This window comes from Nicotiana tabacum, chromosome 24 (genome assembly GCF_000715075.1).
Source record: "Nicotiana tabacum cultivar K326 chromosome 24, ASM71507v2, whole genome shotgun sequence".
Taxonomy (NCBI): domain Eukaryota; kingdom Viridiplantae; phylum Streptophyta; class Magnoliopsida; order Solanales; family Solanaceae; genus Nicotiana; species Nicotiana tabacum.
In genome coordinates this window covers 108796039-108808203 of record NC_134103.1, presented here as the reverse complement: position 1 = coordinate 108808203, position 12165 = coordinate 108796039, and the positions used below count along the sequence as shown (strand labels likewise).

Sequence of the window (12165 nt, the reverse complement as noted above, 5' to 3'; positions counted from 1 at the left end):
AAAAACCCGACTTTGTTGGTTTGGTTTGGTTTATAAATTTAAAAACCCGACCACATTGGTTTGGTTTGATAATTGAAAAATCCGAACCAACCCGACCTATGTACACCCCTAATTAGAACAATCGATATATAACAAGAATTTTTTAAATATCTAATTATATCTCTTAATCATAATTAACACATTAATTAGTGACTTGTGCTCCTCTCTTAGAATTGAATTATATTAATTTGGTGAAACTATCATATGTGAATATTTTTTTGCTAATCCAAATTGTAAATTCTCAAGACTATGATTAGTATTCCATACGCATTAGTTTTGACCCAAAATAATTTGAAAAGCACGTCTTACAAGCAAGTGTCAAGGTGATATTTTAGTTGGCCTTCTAAATGTAGAACCGAAGCACGAATTTGAATTAGGGGGACCGATAAGTATCGAATACCAAACGTATATACCAAAAAGATGGTTCAGTGTTAACTTCACTTTAAACTGCTTGCTACATATGCATTATTGATATAATTATTGCTAGAAATTGTAGGGAGTTTTAAAATGCTACGTAAATTCATTATACGTGTCTTTATTTATTATATGCAATATTATTCACAAGACTATTAGTACAAGTTTCTAAAAAAGTGAAATTCTTAAGAAATCCCTTTGTATTTATTTTTATCATCAATTTGTTGTGAGTTTTGTATAATCTCTATCCATTTCACACAAAGGACTTGTATCAGTCTAGAGCTAGAGATTTTTTCTCCTTTGTCATTTAGCTTTAATCTTGTTCCAGGAGGATCAACACTGTTTCCAATTATTCTTCCCAGTCTCTTATATATTGGTGGCGGTAGAAGTGTTCGACCACTAAAACAAGTTTCTCCCATCTAGAGATTACAGTTACAAGCCATAACGTTATAGAATGCTTTTAGTCAATAAATTTATGGTATGTTCTATTTATAACTGATTTATCTTTTTTGGTATATGGCCAATTTGTCCCTTTTAGAAACTGAAAGAAAACGAACATGCATGAAGAAATACAAAATGCACCTAAAAGTTATAATGAGATGTTGCAATATTATCTCCTAATTCCTTTATTTACTCTTTTAAGGATTTGCTTTATATATATTGAAGTGCTAAAAGGTTTTATATTATAAATGTAATTTAATCTATTGTAGTAGGTATTACCCTATTTTTCAGTTACTAGTTATTTCTATGGATTGTTATTTGTAAATATATGTTTTAGATGACTTGATAGTATTATTTTCTTTATATTACAAGTGAATAAAATTACTAAAAATAATTTAAAAACGGTTAGACTAAAAAAATGCATATATATATATATATATATATATATATATATTTATATATATATATATATATATATATAAATATATGCGACGGATATAACCGTATACTAGCTAATATCCCACTTTCCTTTTAACAAAAACATTTAATGTTATTCTTAAATTTGAATTAATCATTTTACTTTAAATTCTCACAAAAGTTATATAATGTGATCCTATTGCATTTCTTTGGACTAAATCATATCACCCCGAAGATGCATTATGAATTTTATTTTATTCAACAATAGTTTTTTCATTAGTTTATAGCTCCACGGGTTACATGTATTGGCGTCAAACTTGGTCCAAACCAAATAGGAGTATTTATTTTATTCTTTTTCTCGTGCGGGAATAACAGAACTTGTTGAAAGTTCTTCAAAATGGAATTGCTTCTAAATTTTTCCTTATAAAAGTAGCTTTTTCAAACTAAAAGACTTGTTTTAAAACACACCGCATTCTTGCCGGGACCTTAACAAAAAGAAAAGAAGAATTAACCTAAATTGCCGCATACCCAACAATTTAAATTAAAAATAGCATACTAATGTATAATACTTATATATACTAGTTACAATTAGCCCGGGATGTGCCCGGGCCCAACAAGTATAGTGAAAGGCAAAATTTTTATGTGGCACCCAATTTTGCGTTATCCGTTGAATTTATATCCACTTTTTAGAAAAAGTTTAACTGATACCCAATTTTTAGATAACTTCAGAAACATGCATTTTTCTCTTTTTCTTAATTTTGTTTTCTTCTTCTTTTTAGTTGCAAAATGGGTTTGCTAAATTTATTGTTGTTTTGATAATTTTATGATCGAGATTTGTTATTTATGATATTTGAAAGTTATGTTTCAAATTTGAGCTCATTTAAAGTAGATTTGGGCATTGAATCGTGTATTGAATTGTTGAAAATCGAAAAATGAGTTTATGTGTCAGAATTTAGGATTCGAAATCTAAAGTTGCATTCAATAGAGTGAATTACTTAAGATTCGAATATTTGAAGTTGCATTCAATAAAGGAACATAAGATTTGAATTTCTGAAGTTACATTTGAAAGATAAAAGAACTTCAGATTTGAATTAAGATTCGAATTATGATTATTTTTTAATTAGCAGTTATAAATTAGGAAAATTCTACTCATGGAGAAAGTACGAATACAAATTTAAGACCATCCATTTTGAGTGTTATTTGTGTATTTCACCCGCTCAATGGTACCTATTCTGTTGGGCCTCTAACGTGTGGTTTTAATCTTTTCTTTATTGGGCCTAACCCAAATTGAGTAACAATCTCGGATCCAAATATCTGGTACTGCAAAAGCTCACTCATATTCATATAGCTCCGAAAGCTTTAGACAAAATTCAAATATTCCCATATCATCGCGCCATTTTCAAAAAAAGAAACAGAGAAAACAAAAACAACGTTCTGGAAGGAACAATGAAAGAAGCATTTCCCAGTAGAGGTGAACGTGAAGTTGCTTCTGCTCTTCTCCTTCTCTCATCCATAACTCCATCTCCTCTTCCAAAGTAAGACCGATTAATCGAGACTCAATTCACAATTCAATTCAAATTTCATTTGCGTTTAACATTTTCAGTTAGAGTTTCTGATCACTGATAAGTTTGTGTTTCTCTGAGTATTTCAGAAGCAATAACGCAGCTGAGATTTCGCACAAGGTAGCGCTGAGTAATTCAACTTCGGCTTCGAATTCGAAAAGCAAATCCTCGGATTCGTCGATTGTGACCGCTGTTGATGGCTCGTTCACGGAGGATAAATCACAATCTCGTCGTACGAAGATGATTGCCACATTTCGTGAGATTATAATGAAGCTTAAGGTGAATGATTTAATGTAGTTAGTATTTCACTGCTGTTATGCTTTTGTTTTGTTGAATTCCAGTTTTGATTATGCTATACCTCTTATATAAGCTACTCGAAAGATCATTGGAGAAGATCGAGGTTTATTCTAGATCGAGAACTGCTTACCTCTTTATAACTCACTGTGATATTATCTCTGTGGAACTCTTATAGCGTGAAGTAAAACGTGATTACGAGCTTTGTTTGATTGTAGAATTTTTATGAGTTCAGTTGCAGTTTCTGATAAATTAATCTGTCAGATTTGCGTTTTCGATTAGAAGATGAATATAATATTCATATGATCTATTCGCAAATGATTTCAGTAACGCTAAAGATTATTGAGTTTCGTTATACATCATATGACTTCTGATTTTGAATTTCGTTCTTCCAGTTTACCTTGCTCTGTTTCTGAGTTTTGGGATTTGAATTATATGATGCTTAATGCGATTCCGTTTTCTCCGAGTCTATTTGATTTTCCGAGTTTTAACGTTTATGAGATTAATGATTATTCGAATTCTGAATTCGTTTTATCAACTCTTGTTTACCTTGTAGAAGAGTTTACAATCTAGTTTCGTGTTAAGTTTTCTTCTCTTTAAAATTTCAATCTAAATATAGTTATCAGATTTTTTTTATTTTGAATGTACATCGGCGTATTTTCGCAGGTGGTGAGACAGCGACGATCGAAGAGCTTCTGTATTTCCAATTGCCGGAAAATTAGCTCAAGCAAGTCAGAAGTGTCCACTTCTCTGACAAAGTTCTGCAGGTCCACTAAGGTTTCGGCCTCAGATTCTGATGCGAGTAAAATAACAGCTTCATCTTCGTCGTGTGTGTCCATTGACTCTGTCTCCTACGGCATCTCCACTTCGCGGGATAGAATGGGTCGGGGGAAGAGAGACAGATTGTTGGCTAACGAGTTCAAGCCGAATATTGCACCGGCTTACATACGCCGCCGAGCTGAAGCCATCCTCAGGGTCTTGTCTCACGAATCCGCTTCTGAAGTTAGGATTCGCCAGCTGATCGGCAATAGCCCTGATACTAGCAAAGCCTTAAGAATGTGAACCCCCCTCCTTTCTCTCGTATCAAATTTTATATAGTTAAATGAATTCAAAATCTCAAAGATAGGAAAAGTTGTAACATTACTATTAGTAGAGTGACATGAAATACTTTTAAACTTTCCAAAATATAAAGTTTGGAATGAAGGGTTAAATGGATATAACCTGCTACTGATATTAGATTTATGAGGGATTGATTCAAAATGCAGGTTGCTGAAGCAAGGAAAGGTGAAGAGGTCAGGGGAAGGAGGTCGCTCAGATCCCTATATTTACGTTGCTATTTCACCAAGTAAGCAATGATGCTGGATACATTAACTTTTTTAAAAAACTAATTATTAATTATACGTTGAAAATGAAACTATCCATTGCTACTATTGTGTTGGTGGTTCTTTTTTCGGGGTTTTCTTTCTTTTTGGGACTGTAAAGATAGAGCTCTTTTCCCGAAGGAGCATTTTATTCCTTAGAATATTCAGCAAAATATCTTATTCTTTAGATTATCCACCTTAAAATCAAATGATTAATTTCTTTGAAGTTATTTTCTATTCGTTTTGCGACCAGTTTTTATTTAAACATAATTGGAGTTAAATTTTAGCCTTGTGTCATTAGGACGAAGAATGGATTTGCACTAAAGAATATGTCTCAGTTTATATACGTTCATTCTAGGACGGTCCGAAATATTTGAAATTCTTCACTAATATTGTTATTCTCTGTGACTCTCACAACTCAGAGGAATTTAAATTTATTTAAATATTTAAAAGTTTTTGTAAAGGAAATTTGGGGGGGGGGTTATTAAACTCGAGTTGTTACTTCTTTTCCATTCCCTTCTCAATAGTAAATCACTAGCACCGGAAGTGTATCGGCACGTTTATTTTTCTTGATGAAGGTTTTGTTGCATTATCGTTGTAGGGAATTTCAGCGGACTTGTTATGGTGACAAAACCCTCTCCACTTGTTTGCAACCTTTTGAGTTTTTCTTTCACTTTTGCTGCAGATAACAAGCAAAGTAGACAGCTCTGAAAAAGGTTTTTTAATTGCAAGTTACTTATTCATCTTGAGTAATCAGTTTATCTACAAGGAAGGGTGCAAAATATACAAAACCACTCAAATGATTATATTAATGAGACGAAGTTTAGATCCCCAGCTTTCTTGAACCAGGTATGCACATTATTACCAAACTTATCCACGCAAAAGTAGAGTTGTTTTGTATCTCTTACACCCTGGTAAGAGAAATGGCCCTTTGACATGTCGGAGAAATGGCCCCCTCTCTTTATATATATTATTAATGAAACAATATTTCTTTTTGATGCTGTGTGGGGATTGTTTTCTTTACAATTCCGGAAGAGATGTCAAAATCATTTGTTATCTAGGACCATTTGGCAGTTGATTTTCATTTTGTCCGTGAGTTTGTTGCCAGATCTGGGTTCATTTGGTTCTAAAGCTTGCCTACAAAAGCATTGATAACTTGCTGAAAGTTTTAACTAATAAGGTGATCTTTCTTCGCATTGATTCAAGATGTGAAGGGGTAATATTCGTTTCCATATGTTATCTATAAGAAGCGTATCTTAAGGATAAATGTTAGGGTCTATTTTATTTGTAAAGAATAAATGCGCTCATTTCGTACTAGTAAAAATAAAAACTCTTCCACTAATTAGGATGAGGTTCGTCTGATCAGATCGTGCACATGCAAGAAAATAACTTCTATCCCTTGAAACACAAGCAAACACATGTCGTTCTTTGTTGTCTTCCATAATTCCATACACTCGTGGAACTCCACCATTCTAAATTAAAAACTCAAAAGCAGCTCATGTTCTCAAACCCAGAAAAGGAAAAAATATATACTCTATATGATCTGTCATATGACTGAACTTGCTTCCTCAAGGATCTTTACTTCCATTTCTTTTTGTTTATTGACTGCCCCGCGCCAACCCCTCATCCACCCGTCCAAAAAAGTGAGAAATAACAGAGATAAAGGGGTGGGGGGTGGGTGGGTTGGGGGGGGGGGGGAAGCAAATTGAAAAGCCAGTTCACAGACTCAAAATATACCAATTCGCTGAACATTATATGTGTAACCTTTATTGTATTGAGGAAGAATTAGCTTAATAGATCAGTTGGCAGAAGGCTTCCTCGCCAAGAAGAAATACATTGGAGTGAAAATGCCTTCCCTGCATCAATCCAAATTGTTGAAAGGATTACTATTGAGAGCAACATTTTAAAGAAATACGCATTTACAAACTGCAACCAGATTTAATGTTGATTACCTCACTATAGATTCAGTTCAACAACCTACATCACAGTTGGCATTATTCATGTCTAACAAATAAGAGAAGTGATCACTAGGGCAAAACGCGTGAATAACTTATAGACTGTGCAGTAGCTTGACAGAATTAGTTATCTGAATTTTATCAAGGCCAATGATCTACAAGTGAAAGACACTGCTGAACTAGTTTGTATATTATCATTTATATAAGCTAACAACTTAATTATATAATTCATTGTCAAAAATTGCACCAAACTGGATATCAATTAGCTTATATTGGATACAAGTTTATCCTTAACCCAAATAAGTTGTCAAAAGGACTAATTTAGCTTCAGCATCTATCTGGGATATTGTAGGGTGCTTGGCCAGATTTTCAGATAAAGTGCAAGGAAACAAGTCATTGCATGTCAAAGAATTACTCATAAACTGCAGTATTGCAAAGCATTTTTCCATGCAGCCTCTACTTAATTTCCATTCTATTGGAGACATTTATTTTAGGTCGTCAAAGGTCTAGTTGTCCTACCATTGATCAATCTATCCATTCAGTAAATGATATTTTCAATTTTAAAAAAAAATTCTAGAGTGTTCAATTTCTTCTATTTGATAAATAAGATGAAAACAGAGTTAAAGAAAGCAAGCAGGTCTCACTTACTTTCCACCTTCAACAAGTGCATCTGCAGCTTGCTCCAGGATGGCTTGAACCTTTTGGCTTCCTTCAGGGGCAAGGCCGACTCGCTCTAATATCTTGACCTAAACAGAAATAAATCCAGGTAAGTTCAATAATTTGACGACATTACATTTCCTTAAAGTCAAGGGTTAACCATTAATGAGCTAAAGAGATGAAAATAATGTAGCAAAATCTTTTAAATAAGAAATCATAATTGGAAAACAACATTCATAAAATCAAAAACTTGTGATCTTACCATATTTCTGGTGAAAAAGCGTCCAAAAACTGTCACGCGTACATTGCCTAAGGAGAAATGACTTTTGTCCAGAGGCAAATACCAAGGGAGAGGAGAGTCGATAGCAATATCCTTGTCCCAAATAATCTTTTGCATGAAGTGGAAATACCAACAAAGAAGATGTTAAAACACATCAAATTCATGCTATTCATTATTTCCCCTGTCATGTTATGAATAAGATAGCAACTGTAAACAAGAAGTCTGACAAGGAAGAACAAAGTTTTGGATAAGAGGACGCTAATATTACCCAGGTAAGTGGGATATGTTAAGATGTTTCAAGGGAATGAGTTGAAGCAAAGCTTATGTTATGGTTTAACAACTAGAAAAAATGTGCTATCTGATCATAGAATAAAATAATAAAGGTTTTAACTTTTAAGTACTGTTAAAAATAGAGGTTCACAAGATAAGAAGCTCACCTCAAAACCTGCTTGTTTCAGAGCTTCAATGCACTGTCCCATCGATCTGATGTCAGGAAGTCCATTACCAAGCTCCACCTCACGCTGTTTTATATGATCTATGTATGGAGTTAGCAGCACAATAAAGAGCTAAAAAAATTGAGTATAAGAAGATTCAATACCTTGATCCTCTGGTGATTTGCATTATTAGGATCAAAGAAATCAGTGATACACCATTCATAATTAGCAAAGCACTGGCCAGGCTTCAACACTCTGAATATTTCCTTGTAGCAATCAAACTAGTCATCCACAACATGTTGTGAAAACAATCAATTATAGATTCAATATTCAAGTGAATTAGAGAGATCCAGAGTAAATTCACCAAAAAGCCAGTAAATGTTCTGCAAGTGCTTACCACATCTGGGGCATGACATGTAGCTTCTATGGCAAAAATTCCATCAAAACTGTCGTCAGCAAATGGCATACTCATGAAGTCGGCCTACATTTTTTAGAAAGAGTGCGATGAGAAGAAAAAATACTACTCTTTGATGGTAGAATAAAATTCAAAAAAGAGTCACATTACCGTTACATAATTGCAGGTGTTGTCAACTCCTGCAATAAGGTTCAGTTCCTGCAAAGCAACCAATACAATAATTGAACTCCAGCTCAAACACAACTAAGATCCTAATAAATGAGAAAGGACGAAAAAAATTATATCGACATGCAAGTGACTTTTGGCACAGTATTTCGGTGGATGGAATATCCCTACATTCTTTTCACCCACCCCACTCCCCCAAATAAAAAATAAAAACATAAAGCTGAGCACACACACATACACACAAAGTACTTACTTTTCCTCGTGTTACTTGATATTCATTGTTGTTGATTCCAGTAACATATGTACCACTATAAAAGGTAAATAATATCAGATAGCAGTGTGGAAATGGACAAACTTACAACAGTTAAAAATAATAATAATAATAATAATAAGAACACTTTGTACTGTAGATCTGTTTTAGCCTGAACGGTAAGTAAACGAGAAAGAAAAGAGCTCTTCCCTACTAGCTAGAGCATTTCCTGCAGTACCTAGCTAGGAGGCAGGACTATTACTTCTCTTCAAATCTTTTTAAAAAAACTAAGCAGGATCTGATATCGAGTACTATCAACAAAGAATCCTCCATGCCAAATAATGCTTAAAAGATCCCATATCAACGTAAGTGTTACGGGAGGAGTTCAATGACTTCAATCTTTGAATTTTAAGCATCAAAATTATTTAGTGAATTCCAGTCGGTAGCATGTTAGATTTGGTCCAACATAATCATTTAGCTAACACAAAATTGGAACATAAAAGAATAATATCTTTCCTTTGGTACAATGAGAGATAGACTACATAGGATATGGTGATAATTGATTGGTGATTGGGGTGTCTACCTGAAGCTATTAAACAGTACATGGATATTAAGCTTTTTTTTCTCCTTTTTATTTGCACATCCAGGTGAAGCCAACTAAATAATAAGTAACTCTTGAATTAGGTATGTTTTTGAAATAGCAGCCAAATGGATAACAACAAACGGTAAATAGATATTACATGCTCCTATAATCTTCCATTGCGTGGATGCTACGAGGAATCAGAGATTCAGCTCTACTACATCACAACTTGGACAATTAAAATTTAAGCAAACAACAAATACTAACAAAGGATGAACAGATGGGATACAAATTAAAAACGATTTCAAGCTGCCAAGATATATATAAAAACATTCTCCGCTGAAGAGTATGACTAGATTTTCAGATAAAGACACATGCTTGAGCAATCGTAGTTCATACTACTCTAATAGCCGCTATGAAATACAGAGCTGACTTTTACCTAAATCTGGCAATTTCTCTTAAAGGGCCACCAATTCCACATCCAACATCCAAAACCTGTCAATGAAACAAGGAATTCTTTTCATGTTCCACTCGCTAAATGAGACCTGACTGACCAACTTGAACCAAAACCAACACGAGAAAAGGAGAGAGTAGCAGAAAAAGAACACATCCATAATACGATGAAGTAAACCTTTTGTCCTTGCTTTAGCCCTAATTGCAGAGCAAGAAAGTGTTCGTGTCGTCTGATACTTTCTCGAAGTGATTCACCTTTCCATCTGTTATAACAAGGAAGCTATAATAATTACTAGTCCTCTTTTGCTAATTATCACGGATTTCCAACCAAAAGTGAAAGAAGAGAACAATACACCAGTGGAGTACCTACCTAGGAGCAAAATGGAAAGATTCACCCCAACCATACTCATAAAAGCTTGTTGCTAGATCATAATATTTGTTAACCTGTAAACAAAGAACATTTATTATGGATTAATTAACTACTGAGTTTCTGGATAATTGAAGTCCTATAGAAAAGTCACAAATGGGATAGGCATGCTTAAACTATCAATAGAATATCAAAATCCTACCACCAAAGGGCGAATGTAGATCACTACCTTGTTATCTGGGACGGAGCTAGATGGACGTGAGGGGGGTCAACTGAATTCCATTTGTCCGAAATTATGCCGTGTAAGTGGGCTAAATGAATCTTTTTGCATATAGATATGGATCGCTGAATAACCTTGACATAGAGAAAGATTCTAGAATAGTGGTAAAGGGGGTTCAAAATTTCAGGTGTGATATTCTTATAGTTTTAATACCCTTGTTAAATTTTTTTGGCTCCGCCACTGCTTGTTAGTTCTTTAACTATTTGATTATATCTTCTCAAATCTTACCATATCAATGTAGTTGGCTTTCCTCTCTTCCTCAGCTTCTCCATCACAGGCATGATATTTTTTGTACCTAAAGTAATTAATAATCCTTTATTACATGTGGAAAAAGAAAATACAGTAACCCTATTAAAATCATAGGAGAATTGAGTTGCAAAATAAAATATAAAGAACAGCTATTCAGGCCCAGGATAATATCAGTAAAGATTGTGCATTAACTTTTCTCTTTGAACAATTAATAAAACTGATCGTACAAAATACTATAAGAAAGTTTGAAATAAAGGAAATGCAACAATAGGCATATCTATTTAAGTACTTAACTGGACAAGATGCGATGGAATAAAACCATTTTCAGCACTAAATAAGCAGTGAGTGGTTGAAATTTAAGAATCAACATTAAATTTGAAGCTACAAAAAGTATGATCTGGAATGAAATTTTACTTTTCAAAAGCTGAAAGTACTTCTTTCTTCTCAATTTTGCCACCAACCCCAGAAGCCAGATCAAATGTTCCAGTTTTTGACATCTGTCGTTCCTACACACACAAAAAAATATCCATCTTCAGAATTACATACACAAAACAAAGCAACTTCAAGATTCTGAGTTAGAATAAAAGTTAGCATAAAGATATTACAATAAGATTAAAATAATTGGGAAAGCAGCTGAAATGAGTCTCTCATTTCCCGGGCACAATATATAAGCAAGAGACCCGTTGACTTGGGCTTGGTAGTCAACATAATTTCGGGCTTTAGAGTCTCTTCCACAATTAGGGAGGAAAAGGGGATCTTTTGGGGCTTTTTCCACAGAGGTGAACAGTCAAGTTCAAACTCAATGGACCGGTCGCTGAGATTACCAATTTCCAAATTTTGGAAAGAAAAAAAAAGTAGATAGTTTTTAATGTTAAGTGAGCTTGAGTGATTGAACTTTTAGAAATTGTCAACTAGTTTGAAACTACAGAAATAGAAGTAATTCACATGATTAAAATTATAAAGTACCATAAAATTGCATCCTGATGTGCCGCTTGTGTTTGTTCAAATATTTGAAAGTTGTGTTAAGAAATTAAGCTAAAAAATCAAAGATGAATTATTTTCAAGTGTATTTAATTTCACTTCTCATCAATTATTTTTGGTATTACATAAATGTATACGAAAGAATGTCGTAAACATAACATTAAGTATTTGACATCATGGAGGAAGATCACGAGGGAGGTTGTGGAGGTATGAGAGTTACAATCATAAGTATTGGAGTAGTGAAAGTTATGGAAATAATAAAGAAGACTAGTGGTTATTATTCCTTTAGGAGTTCTAGACATCCACCATAACGTAATATTATATAACACTCTCCTTGGATGTCTATAGATAATGTGCCTCATTAAAATTTTACTAGGAAAAAAACTTTGTAGGAAAAAATCATAGTGAAGAAAAAAGAGTATACATATTTGATAATACGCATTGCTTGCTGCCTCGTTAAAAACCTTACCAGGAAAATCCAGTGAGATAAAACCTTAGCTAAGGAAAAAAGAGTATAACACGTATTTTCCTTTCCCTAATAAAAATATCATTTTATTTCTCGGAGACGATG

The 12165-nt window shown here is 33.7% G+C and overlaps 1 protein-coding gene across 1 annotated transcript; it reads right to left on the bottom strand.

The window, feature by feature from the left end:
- Window positions 1–5898: 5898 nt before the first annotated feature.
- LOC107813488 (cycloartenol-C-24-methyltransferase) lies at window positions 5899–11496 on the bottom strand. The gene is made up of 14 exons (XM_016638763.2): window positions 11219–11496; window positions 11028–11119; window positions 10593–10659; window positions 10088–10161; window positions 9896–9980; window positions 9704–9759; window positions 8688–8742; window positions 8420–8467; window positions 8252–8335; window positions 8019–8135; window positions 7858–7941; window positions 7403–7528; window positions 7132–7229; window positions 5899–6384 (listed from the first exon to the last, which is right to left on the bottom strand). The coding sequence occupies exons 2-14, from the start codon at window positions 11108–11110 to the stop codon at window positions 6327–6329; spliced, it is 1035 nt and encodes a 344-aa protein (XP_016494249.1). The 5' UTR covers window positions 11111–11119; window positions 11219–11496; the 3' UTR covers window positions 5899–6326.
- Between the last annotated feature and the right edge of the window lie 669 nt (window positions 11497–12165).

What these genes read in the sequence shown, in the direction of transcription:
- LOC107813488 (XM_016638763.2), bottom strand. Translation starts at nt 11,110, where the DNA reads ATGTCAAAAACTGGAACATTTGATCTGGCTTCTGGGGTTGGTGGCAAA. An exon ending in ATCAAGTAACACGAGGAAAA is followed by an intron (nt 8,468 to 8,687) that starts GTAAGTACTTTG and finishes GTTGCTTTGCAG; the next exon opens with GAACTGAACCTTATTGCAGG. An exon ending in GCTTTTTCACCAGAAATATG is followed by an intron (nt 7,230 to 7,402) that starts GTAAGATCACAA and finishes ATTTCTGTTTAG; the next exon opens with GTCAAGATATTAGAGCGAGT.